This window comes from Anopheles nili, chromosome 2 (assembly GCF_943737925.1).
Source record: "Anopheles nili chromosome 2, idAnoNiliSN_F5_01, whole genome shotgun sequence".
Lineage (NCBI taxonomy): Eukaryota > Metazoa > Arthropoda > Insecta > Diptera > Culicidae > Anopheles > Anopheles nili.
Window position 1 is genome coordinate 39,933,312 of NC_071291.1, and position 19,721 is coordinate 39,953,032.

Below are 19,721 nucleotides of genomic sequence, written 5' to 3' on the forward strand. Positions count from 1 at the left end.
TGTCGGATCAGTAGGTCCAGTCCACCTATGTTTTTATTATTTTTAAAGCCCCATATGACACCATAACCAGGTTAAAACTTTACGGCGTAATGAGCTCTTTTAGAATCGTATCCAAGCTAATCAAGATAATAAAAATGTCCATGACATATGCCAGGTGAAATAGTACGAAAAGCCTTTTACTATCTTCAAGCTCACGGATATGAATCTTCTCCTCTTTCATCTGGATATCACGAGGGCTTTTTGAGATTCAGGAGAGGAAACCTTGGGAACCACCTTCTACAAGTCTTTACGCTGATAACATAGGCGTCAAAGTTTTCAACAAACAATAATTGCACCTCGACAACACCTCATCGATTACGATATTACCACTGCTCTAAGTTATAGACATAATTGGTTTGCATAGCAAAAGTATGCGAACGAATTGAGCAGACGACAGAGAACCTCCGGATGAAGATAAACGAGTCAAAAACTAAAATCATAGCGCACCTTAGGCAATAGTATTGACGATCAAATACGTAGTAAGACGGACATATCGCTAAGCGGTTGCCATGCCTGGCGAGGAAGTTGGGCCACTCATGAACACGACGTGTGGCCATGGCCAAGCTGTCTGTTGATGTCCAGGTCGGTCGGATCACGGCTGTTTCCCATCACCTGCAGGACTTTATCCAACCATGAGCGTCGCGTTAGCGCCTCTGCACCAAATGCCTCACAGATCGCTGACGAAATCCTTCTTGAGCATGCATGAGTATTCATTACACAGCTCAACCATCGAGTTCTTGCGGCATTTGAAACCCTTTGGATGTCCCATCCGCAGAAAACGGCACGTGGTCGATTAACTCCTGTGTACCGTGGCACATTTTTCGGTGCTTCGAATAGGATTAGAATAAATACGAATAAAACGCCACTGCACGTTGGATTGTTTGATTCATTTTATTATTTTGTGTTATTCTTCCTGCATCATCCGGCATTCAATTTTACGTTGCACGCTGTTTTCTACTTAGGACCTGTTTACATCCATCCCGCCAAACACACACGCTTCCCTCGGCTAGATCGAACTTTCGTTCATATTCCTACTAGTTTGTCCCTATGGTCACGGTTTCCCTTTTTAATCATTAGTTCTTTGTTTACTGCCACGGGCTCACATAAATTCGTATATAGTCCGCTTTCCTCGACGCAGTTCGCTCGTAGGATCCTTGCACTGTTCCCATTCCGCGTCCGTCGCCGCCATCCGTTACTCCGGTCACTCCTGAAGGATCTCAGCCCTTACGCGCACGGAACGCGGCACGGATGGATGCGAGGAATTACGTATGTAGAAATTTTGGCCACACATGTTTTGCATCGTAATGCTGCTAAAAACCAAAGGTTCCTCGGGGGGAGAGGTTACGCCCGGGGCAACATAAATGCAAAGACGTCCTGTTTGGTGGAAACGTTCAAACCAAAACTTCTCCCCATCAAAACTCGTTGATCGTTCAGGCGATTTGTAAATTAATGTGATTTTGCTGACTTTGCCCGATGCCGTTGCAACGCACGATACACCGAGTGCACGTGTCGAAGGTAAGCCCCCGAACGAATGTGGTGTGCAGTTGTATTCCGTATTAGATTCCATGTTAGATTTAGCGTTTCAATGCTCTACTCGTATAATTTTCTTAAACTTATAGTTTGTGTTGCTTTCGCTTCTGTTCCGTTGTTCCACTCACTCCGTATTAGCGGTATATCATCTGTTTCTTCCTGCTTCTAAACTGTCTCGTTAAAGATCAAATTTTCCCCTCGTTATAGCTGCAGTATATAGCTTAGCGTCAGTTCCGTTATAAATACTCTAACGTGTTCCGTTTTTTTTTGTAAAATATGTATATATTTTTTGCTTCATAAAATAATCGATACTCGCGTCATAATCATAATATAATATTAATTAATAATAGCTATAATAAACACATTTACAATGGTTTCGGAAGCGAACGTAATGAAGATTTACGGTGGATAATAAAAAAGAAAGGCGCGTTTCTTTACGTGTTACGATAAAATCTCAATTTCTACTCCCGCCCGGTCCGCGGCACAGAGAGGAAAGCCCGGAAGTCTGGGGGAGTGCACAAAAATAAAGAAAACAAAAAGGACGCATAAGTGCGACACCAAGGAAAAGCTGAAAAAACGGACAGACACGCGCAAACAATACACGTAAATGGGAACGATATTTGCAAAACGGCGTGGCGTTTGCGGGGGGCTGACGGGAAAATCTAGCGCCCCGAAAAACGCCACCAGCGTTGGCGTTGCCGGATATAAGAGAAATGTGTGTCAGAGCATCTTTAAGCAAACAAAAAAACCCATATAAAACAAGAAGAAAGGCGAAAGAAATACTTCTCTTTTTTGCGTAATGCTCTAACCAATAGTAGCTTCCATCCAATACCCTGCGTGTCTCCTTCCGAACACACTCACAATGTGCCGGATTTTCCCTCTCGTTGCGCTAGTTCCATTCACGTTTAAATGTGGCGCGTCTCGCGATGGCATACACGCGCCCGGCTCCTACATTGTGTCCTGTGCCCATGCCATCTTCTTCGTCTTCGGCGACTGACTTTTCGGCTTTCCTGGATGCCTCGCTTCCAGACCGCCGCACCAGCCCACCCAGCGCGCTCCTCTCTGACTGAGAGTTTGTTGGGCAATTTTTGTTTTCCTAACTTAAACTCAGTGTTTTCCCTGCTTTTCCAATATAGTTTTGCATATAGTTTGTTGTATGAGTGCTCTTCCGCTCGCCTACGCCCGTACCGACCGACGAATGTCGCCGCCCGTCGGGTGGAACCGATTTCCATATGCTTCACCGATTCGCTTACCCTAGCCGCCTAGTGGTGCTGCCGCAGGCTGGGCTTATCCTTCCATCCCGCTATCTGTGTATGTGTGTGTGTGTATGTGCGTGGGAACGTACATGCCGATTGCATGTGGTTTTTGTGTTTTTGGCTTTTTCTCGCAACCGGAAACCGACCAACCGGCAAAGCGAGCTACACCTCACACCGTACACAAACACACCTGGCTAGCTGCCTTTGCGCTAGGATCCTGCTCCCATTAGCCCACCTGTTCGACCTCCTTCTCCTTCTCCTCCTACTGATTGTTGTAGATGTGTCCCGGTTCCTTCCGGCCGGCTGCACTCCGACCGAATGATTGCTGGTGCTGCAGCTGGTGATGCTGTTGTTGCTGCTGCTGCTGCTGCTGAAGGGTTGTGGGTTGCATCGGTTGATGCTGGAAGTAGATGCTGTCCTCGTACCCTTCATCGTCGTTCGTGCTGATCAGCTTGTTGCCACCGATGCCACCCCCGCCGCCGCTGCCGGTTCTTGTTGTCTTAAAGTCTACAATTCCGCGTTGATCGAAGGGAGGGCGGGCATTAAACAGGGATCACAAAACGGAACCAGATACCCGATGCGATGTGGTAGTAAAACGAGAAAACGAGGTTGGATAATTGTTTGTTAACGGGCAATTGGCGTCGATATCAGGTGACAGAGAGGTAGAGGGCACATTTTCGCACCCCGCAGGCGTGATTAGAAATGCATTTGATTCGCAAAACATAATTCCCCGTTCGTTCCGCCGGGGGGAGGATACCGATTTGTGCAAACGCATGTTGGTTTGGTGATGGTGGTGTGTTGTGGAGGATCGTGTTGGTGGTTGGAGGTGGTTGATTTTCGTTATCATTAGAGTTGGCGAAGGCGATGATGGGACATTCGTGTGTTCCGTTTTGTTTTTCGTTTCGTTTGTTTTTTTTTTGTTAAATTTGTTGAAAAAGAATCGAAATGAAAGCAAATCATAAATAGCTCAAAACTGAAAGTAAAAAATTAACAAAGAAAATTCGTGTAATGATGGCTAATGAAGGTGCGAATGTTGGGTGAGTAACGGTACGATGAAACAAAATATTAGATACGTTTGGTGCATTCGGAAGCAACAGTCGACACGGTGTTATAGAGGAAATGGACAGTTTAAGAGAAGAAATAATAACCCAAACAAAAGAAAAATAATGGAAACAGCAGCTGTTCGCAAACTTGTATCTTTTAAAGTGCTATAATTAGTTAAAGTCTACATCACACACTTAAATTAGTGTAAACATAAATAACAAAAAAACTATATTTTAGATGCTTGGAAGATTAGCCAAACCAGTTCATTGTTAGGGGTTCAAAAAAGACACAGACAGCTATTTGAAATCATCGGAAGCATCTCTTGGTAAGAGCGTTGCCGATGTGAAAATAATATCGATTAGTTATTGAGCCAAACGTCGCAGAAACGTCTGTACTGCAGTACAATTTCAACCAAATGTTACTGTTAATGCTGTTGGTAGCAGCTACTGATACAAATTTCAACTAAAAATAAATAAAATCTCTACCTCCAGTGTTGTTTCCGTCACCGAAACGAAGCGTGGCTAATAGAAAAAGGGATAAAATTGATGTAGCAATCGAGTAAACAAATAAACGAAGCAAACAAAGGCACAGAGAAACTCGCTTCTCAGCGGCAGCATACAAGTACGTAAGAAACAAACACGACATTTTGCCGTTCCATCCACCAAAACGAGAGTAGAAGAGAGTAGAAATGAAAGGTAGTAATAGCATTGTGCAGCCCGTGGCCTGTTTCCTCTAGCCGGTGAATACGTGTAGGTGAAGAAAAATGTGTGCAATTGTGTGAAGAAAAAAGGGCAACTTGAGGGCACGCGCGCGCACAAGTGGATGGATGGAAATGGGCCGAAAAAATGAAGTACCTGAAATGTCTTGCTCATTACCGCGGTTCGAGGATCCGGACGATTTGTTCGACGCGTTCGCAATCGTCATCTGGTTGGTCTGCTGTATGACGGCCGCAAGGTCACTCTGCGACGCGGATGTGTCCTTGCTCGTGAGGATATCGGAGCTGCTCGATCCGGACGACGGATGCCGTTCGCCGGTGCACCCGTACTGGATCGGTTGGTAGCCGTGTGATGGGTTATAGTTGCCCGAGTACGTCATGTAGATCGGCGGGTTCGGCAGGGGCGCGATGTCGCTCATCATACTTTCCGTGTCCTCGATCGACATGTTCGAGATGTCCTGCCGGATGCCGTTACCGACGACGTAGTAGCATTGCTCGGAAAATGTCAGCTTGTTGACGGTGTGCTTGATGTAGCCACGCCGCAGCATTACGGAGACATACTTGCGGGCCTCCCGCCGGTCACCGATGCCATCCACGTGCTCCAGTATCCAGTTCACGACGTCCGCCCCGATAAACGCGTTCGGTATGGTAATCTTCAACCACATCCGATCGCGGATCTCAAGCCCACTGTCCGGCTTGGTCATTGCACGTACGATATCCTTCATGTCCATGTCGGCGTGCAGTCGCTCGAGCACCGATTCCGGCAGATCGGTGTTGATTGTGTCCTGCGAACGGAGCGCCGCCGTATGCGCAACCCACGCGCCCGGATCGATTGGCCGGACCGGTTCCGTGCGCGGGATCGTGAAGTAGCCCTTCGGGTTCGGATCCCAACATTTGGCCACTACTAGCTTGATCGGGCCCGGTTTCTGTACCACCTCTCGCAGCACCCGAACCGCTTCGTCATTGGTCATATTCTCAAAGTTCACGTCGTTCACCTGCAAGATCATATCGCCCGGTTCAATCCGTCCGTCCAACGCGACTGCTCCACCCTTCATGATGCTGCCAACGTAAATCCCACCATCGCCACCCCGGTTCGATTGGCCCACGATGGAGATGCCGAGAAAGTTCACCGTATCCATGTTGATCTGCACCGTGATGATGTTGAGCGACATCGTCGAGTCGGTGATCGAGCTGTAGGACGACGTGCGAGACATCGAGGGGGCGCGCTTTTTGCGACGTTGCGGCTTCTTGCGCACCTGCAACCGCTGCACGCTGCTGCACTCGGTCATATCGCGATCGAGCGTTATCTCACTCTCCGTCTCGAACAGGCTCGTGGAGTCCAGATCGCTCGACACAACCGATGCCGACTGGTAGGTGAGCGGATTCATCGGCATGCCCATCATGTTGTTCATCGTTGGTTTGTTCATGCTACGTAGCTGGGCCAGTGTCGGTCGTCCGTCGATCATCTCCGTCGGTTGCAGCTCGGAACAGTCGGATTGATTCGAACCGTCCGCCGTCACCAGCCACGATACGACCTTCCCGTTGAAGCAGGGCAGTATCGTCGAATCGTCAGCGATCTCCTCCTTCACGACGCCGAAATCTGCGTCCATCGATTTGAAGAAGTACTTGTAGTTGATGTTCTGCTTGTTCAGCACTAGCTTAAAGTCCTTCAGCGTCACCTGCGGAGCTGGCAGCGGTATCTTCACCAGGTACGGTGTCGTCTCGTCATCGATGTGATAGATCACCTTGGTTTCTCCACCGCTACCGCCACTTCCACCACCGGTGCTGCTACCGCCGCCACCGCCACCACTTCCGGTTGAGTTTTTATCATCCATCGCGCGCGCTTTCTCTCGAACTGCACTGTCCCTTTCTTCACCCCGAGGGCGTACCTTTTCACTGTGAGTCTATGATCTGTCGGTACTAGCACATACACACACACAATCGGTTCTTGCTTTCCTTGTACGTCGCCTGAAACGTCTTTGTGCGGGACAATGTGCGCCTTCCGCGAGTTAGCGCATTTTCCTAATGGACCAGCAAGGATACTACTTCCGGATTTGTCTTCTCTCTGCTGTCGTTAAATGGTGTCGCACACTGTCGGGTGTTCGTCCCGCATGAGGATGATATTAAACTCAGTGTGTTTGCATTGCATATCTGAAATGATAAACAAGAAATTTATTCAAACAAATGGCAGCAGTTTAGCGAGTTTCTCTGAGCATCCCAGCAACGCTGACTCGCTGGCTAGTGATAGTAAAAACAAATGATTACGGACAGTTCTCTGTTTGCCATCCGCCCGTCCGGTAATCAAGTGGATCATCCGGTTTTCTGTTGACCATTGGGTCCAACGATTAGGCACTTAAAACGCCGTACTTCAGACGGCGATCATCAGGTGCCGATTACGAACGATCCGTGCACCGATGCAAAACCGGTATGCTAATCGGCACCGTAGAAACTGGCCGGGAAGCTAACGGTTCATGGCCCTTCCGCCATCCAAATCGGCCAGGCGCACAAACACACCCAGTAGGGTGCGAGATAAACGGTGTCACGCTTGCCGGAACCTGTCGTCACGAAAACGCAGCGTTTCTGTGTCTCTCCCGGGGGCCAAATGATGGCGATGCACTCGATGCACTCCGTCCTATCTCGACGTTGGGATGCTGCACGGCATCGAGCGGGCGAAAGAGAGATAGGGAGAGACCGCAACCATTTATGTGGTGTGCTTCCCAGACGGGCGAGCACCAGAACAGGAAATTCCACTTTTGCACTCGCGATACGTCGATTAGAACACATTTTCATTAATAGAACTGGGCAACTGGATGATAACGGTGGGGGTTAGGGGGCCATTTTTCCTTGCAGAACACTCTTTAGCGATGCTCATCTTTTCTTGTGTTGTGTTTTCTTTATGTGTGAATGAGTTTTGACCATTTTCACTATGCATGCAGTGCAGTGGACGTGGATGGGTAAACTCCTGCTTCCAGCGCCAGCGCCAGCGCCGCTGAGTGACAGCTACCACCATCAATAGCCAGGGGGAGGCAATAAACAAGAAGAAGATGGCGTAGAAGAAAGCACTGTGCTTCCGCAGAAAAACAAAGGATGCTTTCGCGGCCAAACATGCAACGCCTTGCTGGTTGAAAATCCACACACCTATAGCACACCTGGCGCGATTGACACCTGGAGGATGGAAAAAAAAAATACACACCTTCCGAAAAACAGCAAACCCGTCGACGACTCCTGCGTGACGTCAGGCATCTTCTTTCACACAAACCGAGTAGGCCTGCGGCTGCAGTACGCCCCACTGAGACAGACGACGCACCGGGTGACTCGAATCATGCTACACTGGCCCGAACCCGCTGCCCGGTGATGGTGCAAGCATTTGCGAACAGTTTCATACGGGATACACCGGTGTGAATGCACTTTTTCCACAACTACAAAATTACTCCCCCCCACACGACAGGTTCCCGTACTTTCGACGGGCTTGTTGACTCTACTTCTTCTTATTCTTGCTTGATGGGATAATGCCACGGCACGACTCTGGAACACAGTTTCGGTGGCCTTCTGCCACTGTTCCTGTGCATTGGGTATAACCACCAAACTCCACCCGTTGGAGAGTCCAAAAAACGACAACAAAACCCTTGCTAATGGTTACCACAATCGGGTGCAGGATACCGAATTTGCTCACTAAACTAAAACTAGATCTTTTTTTTCATTTTTGTATCAAACATTTGACGTTCAGGTTTGACGGTCCTTCCACAGCTCTTGTTTGATTTATAGTGCAGAGTTCGACACTTTACGATGTTTTGGCTCACGGATTGATACGTACCTAATATGGAAGGTAATATTTATTTTATATTTGATTATTTCTAGTTATTCAGCTGATCTAGATAATTTATGGAATCGTGTGTCCGTATCATAACCAATGAAAAGCTCACACGGTATTTTCTTGTCTTTTTTGCGTCTATTTAACTTTTTCTATTGTTTTATTGTTGCCATCACGATAGAAAACGTACGAATCCGTATTATGACTTATAAAGTATGGTATTCCTTGAATTTTTGTTTTAATATTACAAGTAGAATCACATGTATCATTTCTTAAAGGGAACGAGTTTTGGTTAATCAGCATAAGTATTTATTTCATCGTCATGCCTATAGTGCACCTGTGCACTCATGCCGATCCACGGCTCTCACATATGCACAGTCGTGCTCTTTCAAATACTTCGTGCTGTGTTTCTATGTGACGTCTTGAGAGCATAAAAACAGAGGTCAAATAAACATAAAGAGAGAACGTTTTATGCTGCAAACATATGTTGTGTACGGCATCGCAAAGCTAAACAAATTTAAATTAAATCTGAACATTTCTCCCTTTTCTCACGTGTCATTCTGTTACAAAGATGCCTTCAAGGATTAAAGTCCATTCGTTTATCAGAAGGCATCGTTTTATTTATGCTGTTCCACTTCTCATCCTTTAGCATAGGGAAACCGGCTGTTTGTGGACAGAACGAATACTCCAGACTTAGTTTTATTCACCGGCTCACCACCCATATCCACCTTGGGGAGATCGTTACGACACATGCTTCCTTCCATTTGCTGGACACTACCACAGAGAGCGGCTTTGAATCCTACCGGCGTGTAAGCTGACTCCGCATACAGCTCCCACGCACGACCATGTGAACAGGACACTGGAAAAAAGGCACTATGAGTTTTAAATTTGAAACGGTCACGTTATAACGCGCCCTGCGTTACGCTTACTTCCAAAAATCCACGGTAAGCAGCCTGGCTGGTGTTTGCCGCCGTTCGGATAAAAATCTGCCGTCCCAATCGGATCGTACATTCCGAGCGTGCCACCGTTGGTGTGAATGACCTCCACGTACTCCGCGTCCGTGCTGGCCAACCGTGTGCCAGGGTTCGCGCTCGAAAACAGCGGCCCTGCCGGATCGAGACCCAGAATCGCACCAATCCGTCCAGTCGTCACTCGTTTGCCGGTCAACCCCGCCAAATGGGCCCCTAAACTGTGGCCAACCAGATGCAGATCACCCAGATCGAGTTGTGTCGTGTTGTGCAGAAAATCGACAAAACCCGCCAACGAAGTGGCCACCTGATCTAGCCGCAATCTCAGCAACAGGTAATCCAGCAACCCGGCCGTATCGCTCCAGTCGATGGTCAGGATGTTGACGTCGTTCGCGTACAGCAGAGCATCCTTCACGTTCTGGCAAAAGTCCGAATGTTGGCAGTTGCAGAAACCGTGTACGATCACCCGTGTTGGGCGGGAACCGTTGAAAAAGCTGCCATTTAAGGACTCCACCGTCGGCACTATGCGCTGGCTGATGGTGGGATTTAGACGGGTGAACAAATGGAAGCTAATGTTCGCGGAGGGTTGAGTTGAAGCCATTTCCGCAAAGGCATTGGAGACTTCCTCACGCCCGTAGTTGTAGACGTGCCGGTTCATAACGCTAAAGAACACATCGTCGCAGTACCAGGATGTGCTCTCTTCGGTGTAGTTGAACGTTAGCCGGTTGTAGAGAACGGGCCGTCTGTTGGTCTGCAGGATGCTTGCTAGAGAAAGCAAAGGTTAGTGACTATCCTCACGATCAAACCTGCGATATGTACCAGCGAAAAAGAGGATGATCAGAATGAACACCAGAAAGTAACTCGTACTTGACAGCATCGTGCTTGTGCTGTGTGCCTATCACGCATCGAATCGGGTGAAACTGTACCGAATTGTACTCCCGAACCCGTTCTGTTTGTCTGCTGCTGATAATAATCCTAATCCAAGTGAGCCCGAATAATGATGCAACCTTATCGCTCAGCCGGAAGACACCACTGTCACTATCAAAAGGGTTTTTTTTGTCTTGTTTTTGTTCCGCATAAAAAAAAGAACGAAACAAAAATTTTCTTTACGGGTGTGTTGAAAAAAAAAACGAAAGGCTTCGCTTCAGCTCGAGCGAGAAAGTCGCACCACGAACAGAAACGGCCGCTAGAACGATCACGATCACGGAACGCTCCGAAAGGGAACCGCAATTATCACAGCCATGGAAGCCGAAGCCGGAACGCGTGGTCCGGTGAAACTCATTACGGGCGATTCTGCACGGGTCGAAGATTTTTGTCGTAACCTACATAGAGACGATTTTCCTTGCCATGTGTGCCCGGAATGGGACACGACATTCCGCGCGCTGAGGAAAATTGCCACCCCACCGAGCGTTCGTTTGGCCGCAATCGCTCCGAAGCAGCACCAGCAGGAATGGATGTTTTTCACGTGCTTCCATTGCTGCTAATGGGTCGCTGGTTGAAAACCTGTTTCCCGTTGGGTGCGCGAAGGCAGCTGTTTCCTGTTTGCAGGAACCATCCAGCCGCACGCCATTTCACCTATTTCGAGGCAATAATGGAACCGACGGTTGGTCTAATCGGTCGAAATCGGTCGGTTGGCCTCCTGTGGGCGGCCGTTGTATCGGCCACTGGAAATGGGTGATGCAGGCTGCGTGCGGCATTTTCATTTCATTTTCGAGTTTAGTTTCATTTACACCGTTCCTTGCCGGTGTCGATCATTGCTGCAGATCTGGCCACTGAACGGTGCGATCGCCGCGTGGAGAATAATCGATCTGCGCGCGTTTCATACCGATCTCGTACGCTCTGTTACGCACTGTTTATGCTGTTTGGCACAGAAATGGAAACATGAAAACGAAATTCGACGCCCACCGGCCCAGGTGCAGCGTGTCTGGAGGATTGATTTCGGTTTCGGTGGGGCGAATTTGTGACATTAAAATTACGGAATCGCTGGATTGGGTACGTGCTGTGGATTTGACTGTTTTTTTTTTCTTAAAATGGGAGGCTTTGTTTTTGGGTGAAGATCGAATGTTGACGAGATTGTAGAGCTTAAGACGCGGAGTAGATCTTATGATGAGCAGCATAGCTGAGTCACATGAAGCTTTATCGTTCTCTGGGCTGTTTGAAGGCTTAAATATGTTGCGCGTTTCCAGGACGTCGAAGGCGACGAAACAAGCATTCAATTCTACCAGCAGAAAGTAGACTCATAATATACCTTCAATTGAGCAGGCTACTTGATATATGTGCCAGGTAAAGCTACAAGGACGAATTATTTAAACACTCATGCTTATGAGACATAGCAACAGTAATCACGTGTAACGAGCCTACCAGAGAAATCCCTCGATCAGCGATCAGCGTAAATAATGCATCCGCGGATCATCCGTAGCACGCGGGACCATCCAGCCATCCTGAGACCACCAGCTGCGTGTGTGTGTCGCATCTCCCCAACCACACGCATCCGAAGCCGAACCGAACGTGCGCCACGAACACGCGTACGGCGCGATCTCGCGACCAGGAAAAGCACGATCGTACCGCCGATCGCGTGGCCAGTACAGTGCTTGCGTTCACGGCAGTAGGTTCGCTTTGGATCGCTCGGCCCACCCGGCCAACCCTTTCCGCGGAAAGAAACTGGCAGTCATCCGGTGAAGATCGTGACGTGTACGGGTTTGGTGTGTTTGTGTGTGTGTGTGCGCGTGTTTGTGTTGACGGTGCTGGTGGGGATCCGATGGGACGGTTTTTTTGTGTGGCTTCGATCGAGCTTACGCGGGGACTCGGGACCCGGCTGGCCATGCTAATAACAGGCTCTGCTTTTCCATCCTACCCTGGCGGCCATTCACGATGGTCGCCGCGCCCCGTTTTTTTTCTTTCTGTTGGTTACCCCCTTGCGAGATAATAACGCTTCTCTGGGTCGGCCCAGGGCTTGGCCTTACCTTGAGCGGTTGATTTTTATCGCCCATGGGATACGCAACAGCTTGTGGATGCTTTTCAAAATATTGACGCTCGCGATCGGCCGCAGCATAATTTGGCCATTGGTTTCTTGTTGGGGTTTTTTTTTCTTCTGCTCCCATCACAGGAGAGCTTTTTTGTGTGTGCAGGGTTGATGGTTTGGCGCTTGGTCGGCCGAACGGGTGTTTGTGTGTGAAAAATGGTCCGCTATGTTGCTGAAGTGGAATCCCACTCGGGATCCATTGGCCAGGAGAAGAACAGGCCACAAGCGAAAGAAGGAAACTGCCAAGCGCCCTCCATGTGAAAGGGTCAGGCAAAATGAACGCAAAGAATGCGAACTATTCGCGCCAGATAGCAGCCAGGTGGACACCAAGCATAAGCCATTATGCTGTTTCTTGAGAGAGCTCTCCTGCTTGCTATCTCCCTCGCTCTGTGGTTCGGTGTTTTCTTTCGTACGCATTGTGGTGATTTGTGTAGGGTGACGGTTTTGTTTTTGCGTCTTTGGTGGGTTGTAAATCGATTGAAAAGCTCGGCTCAGCAGTATAATAAAATAACCGCTGTGGAGTCGCTTGAACGTGTTGTGAAGTGGGGCAAATATGCTAACGTGAAGGCCGAAGCAGCAATTTAACCGATGCCAACATATCATACGCGGTCAGCAATTGCCGTGTGCTGTGGTTTACTCCTTCCAAAACCGTCTCCGTGCAGTGTAACTAATGAATCGAAACACAAAAAATTGCTTCCCTTGCAGGTATCATTCGCTGTCTGTGTGTGTTTGTGTGTAACGTGAGGTATTAGAAGTGAACAAGGATCGCTTCCTTAGTGAGGTGAAACGTAAACGTAACAACGCGATTCCTAAACTGCGGTAACTTGCTATCCGTCGTGAACGGTAGCTCAAAGTGCTAATTAATTAAGGTTAGACATTAAACATCTATAAAATTGTCAAACTGCGTTCCCATCCCGTCCATCACCGAGACAGTCACTGAAGGAGGATATAAGAAGCGCTGCATTTAATATACAAAAAAAAAACAAGGTACGTTATGAAGATATCAAGTCAGCTCGAAAAGGGCATTGCGAGGGTAAAAAAAAAACATGTATAAAAGGAAATAATTGGCGTACGTTAGATGGTTTCTATTTGTCTTAATTGGCTCTGGCGTCACTCCGGTGACCACTAATGGGCCGCTTCGCACCGTACACAGACGCACGGACGATCGGCGATCGTGCTGGGTTGGAATTTTCTTGACCGATCGTGTCGAAAGTCATTTGCTTCCAATACAACTAACTCTAGCGCGGTATACGAAGTAATATATGGTATCGCCGGGGTATGTGTAATGACGAAGAAAATAATCTACAAATTTCTCAACCACACCATGAAATGAAGAGGTATTTTTTGTTCCAGCTCAAGCAAGAAATGCATCACGCCAAACACGCAGTGTACATGCACGCGCAACTACACGCCACGGGGAGCGCAATATGCACGTAATTCCGTTGCGCGCTATCGTCGGAAAGCTCCCAAAATCCAAGCTCACCCCGTGGCAGGCAACAGTGCGGACGAACAAAAAAAAAGCCCCTCGAACGGGCATTCGTACGCCATAGCCCCGGGCGAAGCCGGTTTTGGGGTGCGCGCGGTTCGTCTCATATCTGCCCGTTGAAGTCTCCGCTTGGCGCTTGGAACGTAGCAGGCTGTTGTCGCGTTGGGTGCGAGGAATTCGTTCCTCAGTCTCAGCCAAGGAAGAAGGAAATCTCTTCTCCTTCGTGAGTACGTTTCGGGGGCTCGAGCCTGAAGAGTGTCCATTAGTAAGGTCCCGAGGTTCGGTGCAACGTTGAGAGCGGGGACTGTTTTTATTGTGCGTTTGAGGGTCTCGCGTGATGGTAGGGTGGCCTCACGAATGCCAAGCTACGCCGGATCGATGTGAAACGAATGCTGTCGCGGTGCTAGCTGGCAGCTGGACGCTGGAAGGTGAACGCATCTGGTGAACGCGAGGGAAAAGTTGCCAAACGAGTTTTTATGTCACCTGTACGCCTGAGGGTGCAGATTCGATTGGATGGGGGGAGTGTTTGTGCGATTGGTGCGTTTTGGGGGCCAGTCGGATCTTTGACATTTGTCCGACGCTACGGGTGCACGCGGGAAGAGAAAACCGATCCGGAATTCCTTGAACGATGTGCTAACACTGTGTGAATTGAGACGCATTAGCACACTAGCGTGTTTGGTAGCCGAAACTAGCAATGCATTTACCTTCAGACGGTTACTTTATTGTCACATTTTAGTTCTCTTTGATAAGGGTTTATCAAAATTTTGTAAACAACAATTTCTCGTAGAAAAGGCTCCACGTCATACGGTTAGATGCTTCGAAAGTTAATTTTTTCCGCAATTTGAAATTCACACTGCACGGATCAAAGCAGAAGAGATTAACAACGAGAGGAAAACAACAAGCCAATATTTCATGGCGCAAATGAGCTAAGCATGATGAAAGTTGAAACATGATTATGCATTAAATTCAATTCGTATACGGTTTGCGGCATGCTTAACGAAAAGTAACCGTGAAGCGCTTGGTGAAGACTCTTAAAAATGGCTTTTTTTGTGTAAGTAACTAAATGATTCAAGCGCTTTACTTTCCTACCTTGAGCACCGCCCAATAGCCGATATTTCTTCACGATCGAAAGGTCATCGCTCGCCCGTTCGACAATTACCCGGTTAATGAAGCGTAGAATTTATTCTACCACCGAGCGGTGCTTCTCATTTCCTTTTTCCGGTGTGGCGCACCGGGGCCCTTTTCTTGCAGGGTTACGATGCACCATCACGCTCCATCAGTGGATGCGCCGACGAAGGCATTATTTAGCAGCAGAACGTGCGCCAGAGAAACGTGCGCTCACAAAGCCATTCTAGCCAGTTCGGCTAGTGCCAGAGGCTCACGGGCTGTGGCATGAGCAAGATCGTGAGCTTGGCCCATTCCCTTAGCAACCTAGAGCGCCGCAAATGGCCCGCTAATACCCCGGTGCGATGCAATTAGCATAAATATGAAGCGATAAACAATGAGCGCGCGCGCGCGCAGCATAGCCTACTAGCATAAGCGTCGGTCCCTTCTCACACTGATCTCCACTGGCACGATCGCGTCTAATCGTGGCTTTGTGGTTACACCCGAGCTTCGGTTGGGTCGTTTTTCGAGTGACAAAATCGCCAAGCGGGGTTAGCCAACGACACAAAAAAAAAACAATGAACAAAAAATATACGAGCGCCGGTGATGCTAAATGAGTAAATTTGACACCATTCGAGCGAAAGAAGCAAATTTGCATGCGACCACAAAGTCACAAAGCGTTGGCCAATAGCCATTTGTGGGCCGGGTTGCCTCGTAAAGTCCCATAAACGGTTAAACTACGTGCGGACGCGCGAACCGAGCTCCTAATGCCGGGCATCAGCAGCAGCTTTTGAGCTGCTTTAGGCGGGTGTGATCTGGGGTGTGTAGATTTTTATTTCTGCGCTTTGTCCAACTCGTCCAGAAGCAGAGGATTGAGCATACGGTAACGAGTCATGAAAGCTTGGAACCTTTATTTCCATCTCTTTGCAAGGTCGCAATCGACGTCTCATTGCACACCGGTTGAGCGAAGGGGACCTGTGGTGCACAAGCACACATACACACGCCGAATAAGTGGGGCCCATCTGCACGGTGCCACTGGGGTGGAACGCTTGTTTTCTAATTTCAACATCCAAACAGTGCCAACCCCGCAATCCGATCCCGGTGATTGAAGCATGTTACCGTTTCGATAACCACTTCGTGATCGTAAAACCGCACAAATCGGTACTGGTCGAAGGGAAAGCCGGGTTTGCTTAATTTTTTTTCTCTTTATTTTTTTGTTTGTTAGCCCGGTGCCGTAAAGTAACGATACAAAATGCACCAATGTCGCCGTGTTTTATGTTTTTTTTTATTCGCTTCCACACTTCCGAGAAACCGGAGGGTTTTATCGGCGATCTTCCGAATCAGCGTGTCCGATCGCGATCGAACGCATCTTCCGGTGGTGAATTGTGCCGTTCCCGGGCGGGGTTGGCTGGCAAATGGGGGTTTCTCTGAAAATGGCACGCCTGAATGCACCGGTGAGCAAGTGAAAGAGCGTCGAAACGAAAAGCGCATACATGGCGCAGGTGGACGTGAAGGGATGCACTATCCGAGAAGCTGAAGCCACGTTCGAAGATGACGAGGTGTCGGGGGAGATGAGAAAGCCACCGATAGGGGGTGGCAAATCGTAGTAATTCGATAATTTCCAATGAGCGTGTGGAAGTGGTTGCCGGGTGGCACAGTAAATGCTCTAATTAGCGTGACACTCACTCCGCACAAACACACGCGCGTGGAGGTTGATGTTGCTTGGCAAAATTGGCTCCAAATTAGTTATCCTATTAGCCAGTGGAAAGATGCATCATGCAAAATCGATTCTCCGTTCGAAAAGGAGGTTTTCGATCTTTAACAGCTTGAGTGCTAAGCGTTTTTTAGGTAATTCTTAAGAATGTTTCTTGCTCATATGTCAGAGCCACGATTGCACCGGATCTAATTCTTCACGTTCTACGTTTGTGATGAAATTTTGGCTTTCTTTACGTTCATTCGTATTTCTGTTTGGTAATATTAGCTGTTTTAAATATTCAAAACATGCATATTAAATATTTAACGTTTTTGCCGTAACCCAAAAATGGGAAAGATGGCGTTATGGAAAATTTATGGCGTTATGGAAAAGTTATGGTGACGCGGCATTCAAGGTGTTAAATAGAGTGATCGTTATTAGGATGATCATGATTGGAGTTGTCATTATTGTATTGAGCTATAGCAATGTGTATTATTAGTTAATTCAACAAAAAATGTAGGAAATATATGCAAACTACAATCTTGCCATCACCGAGACTAAAATCAATGACTCGGTTGCATTATTTATGTTGCATTAAAATTTATTTCATCAAATGAATTTTCCCAAACTTAAAATGTTTATATAAACAACATTAGATTCCAATAAGATTAAGAACCTGCCAACAACCTCGACAATTCTCTTCCAGCAGAAGCTAAATGAAAGACAATTACCCGAAACGATGTAAACAGATTCGTTTTCCTTCGTTTTTCTCCCTTCATTCTTTCGTCTACCCGTCTTTTTCTCTCTCTCTCTCGCTCCCCACCCAGCTAATGCGTCGTCATTTTCGCAACTCACGCAAGCAGCGTGCGTGAAATTGCGGTGACAATTGAAACTCCCTGCTGCCCCTGTTCACGGATCCACCGATACGGGAGATCGCGACGCAGCAAATCAAGCGTCTTTGGCAGGGCGCACCCCCCAGGAAGCCAGATCGCGATGGCGGCGAATGGCGCGAATTAGTGCCCATGCGGCTGTGACGCCAAGGGCACTCGTCACGCGTAATGGCGGATCTGCGGATCCACGGTGCCATTCCGGCCATTTGCTTGCGATGGGAACGCTCCCGGCCAGATCGCCTCCGGTGGCGGCATTGGACACGCCCGAGTTGATCTCCATTCCGAAGGGTGGCCCATTCAAATTGGCTTCCTTGACGGTTGGGGACTGGAAAAACCTCAACCCCCCCCCCCCCCACGGTGAAGATAAACCATCGACGGTGACTAATGGGAGGGTTGAGATGTAATCGAACAAGGCATTTCCATCGAAGTGCGTTTGCTTCTTGGGAGTTTTGCGTTTCTTCGCGCTCTGTGGCAGGATTCGTTTTTCACGATGCCAGAGATTCCCCAGCCCAACGCTTATTGATGCGGGTGCGGGCAAAAACATTACCGACAGCAAAAAAAAAACAAACAACCAAACTTCCGGTGAAACGGTTGGCACTTTTCCCGCCCATTAGCGCAAGGAAAACTCTTCGGCACACGCGAAAACCGAACCATGCCAGCCAATAAACAATCGATGGATGGACGAACCGCCAAAACCAGGCGCACTATTAGCGCTCCCGGTGCAACTTCGCGCAGGGAAAAGCGTTTTCGCTTTCGCACACACGCGCTGCGCAAACGTCGTTGTTGCGTTTGGAACGAAAGCGCAAGCAAAACGGGCAGTAATTTGTGCTTCCAGCGGCACCCAGACGGAAGTGCGAAGGAAAGGGTGCCCGCGTAGCTTTTGCCAAGCCATGCCTCAGACAGTTTCATTGGGCGCGCGCGCGTTCGCGTGGTTTTGGGTGCATATTTTTTGCGTTTCACCAGCAGCGTTGCTCCGAAGGGGTTGGAATCGCTTTGGATCGCGTCGCGGATGTATGGCCAGCTAATAGGGGTGGGTTTTTTTTTGAGCTGCTTCCGGGGGTATGCGTGGATCATAGCTTAAGGAAGTCACTGGCGGTGGGGTTTGTTTAGTCACAGGGTTTTGTTTGGCGTTATTGTTGTTGTTATTGCTGTTTTCTTTGCTGCCGTGGCTTAATGCGTGCCGAAGGCGCGTGCCAGCAGGGAACCCTCCTCGGTGGGATTTAAATCACTCCCCATAACGTTGTGGCTTACATTTAATGATCAGAAATAGGAGCATTAATTTAAGCAAATTAAACGCACACAGTTGGTCAACTTTATGCAAACAAAGCCGTTTTATTTGATATGTAATAAGCGCTTATTAGCCTACATGATATACCACTTATTTGATATATTTTTTCGGGATCGTTTGCATTATGTTAGCAAGAAAGTTTGCCGACTGTGAGAGTGAGAAAGAGTTGCTAAAATTACTACCTCCACCGTCAATATACATATTATTTCATTGATTTAATTGTTCCAATCACAAACACCTACGTATTCGTTTTAAGAAGAGTTTAAGTAGAGTTTTTTTTTATTAATTCAACATGAAGATCAATCGATCATACCCAGCATCGGTAGCTTCTTATTGTAGCCCACAAAACTAGGCTTCCCATAAATAGAGCGGATACGATTGTCCATCGTTTTTCGAAATCCCATCAACTCTCGGCTTAAAAGGCTTCAATAATCGCTCCGATTGATCCGCTCCCAAACCCTCGCCACCCACCGACCATGCTCAACGAACCCACCAGCGAGACGATCGCTTCAATTGATCCTCAGTTTACCCGTGGATTGGTTGCCATCCGACGTGGCTACGCTGACCCGTCACATCGATTCGCGGTGACCACCTCAGAGAGGCCCCCTTGCACAATTGTGTCACATTGTGTGTTGCCAAACTGACCCAACCGTCCCTCGGATCCGCTTTCCCACACGAATGGCCACCGTGACATCATCTAGGGAGTGGAAAAAGGTCAAAATCCAGCGAAGCGAATCCGCACCCCCTTACAACGCGGCAATCTTCTAACTCCTAAGCTGTAACTGTTCCTCTGCGGTCTCCGGTGGTTGTATATTTTCTTCTCACAGTGGTGTTCTCTTTCTCTCTCGCTCACTGGCAGGTTTAAGCTATTTTAT

General features: G+C 48.2%; 2 protein-coding genes and 1 non-coding gene across 3 annotated transcripts; all 3 read right to left on the reverse strand.

Annotated features, from left to right (window-relative positions):
- Positions 1-299: 299 nt before the first annotated feature.
- On the reverse strand, positions 300-380 carry LOC128722238 (U4 spliceosomal RNA). The gene has a single exon (XR_008410794.1). It is a non-coding gene; the product is annotated as a U4 spliceosomal RNA (small nuclear RNA).
- Positions 381-3,087: 2,707 nt separating this feature from the next.
- LOC128731829 (segment polarity protein dishevelled) lies at positions 3,088-6,419 on the reverse strand. The gene is made up of 3 exons (XM_053824975.1): positions 4,724-6,419; positions 4,355-4,390; positions 3,088-3,332 (listed from the first exon to the last, which is right to left on the reverse strand). Exons 1-3 carry the CDS (start codon positions 6,417-6,419, stop codon positions 3,088-3,090), a joined length of 1,977 nt encoding a protein of 658 aa, XP_053680950.1.
- Positions 6,420-9,033: 2,614 nt separating this feature from the next.
- Positions 9,034-10,240, reverse strand: LOC128731178 (phospholipase A1-like). The gene is made up of 3 exons (XM_053824279.1): positions 10,183-10,240; positions 9,325-10,128; positions 9,034-9,254 (listed from the first exon to the last, which is right to left on the reverse strand). The coding sequence occupies exons 1-3, from the start codon at positions 10,238-10,240 to the stop codon at positions 9,034-9,036; spliced, it is 1,083 nt and encodes a 360-aa protein (XP_053680254.1).
- Between the last annotated feature and the right edge of the window lie 9,481 nt (positions 10,241-19,721).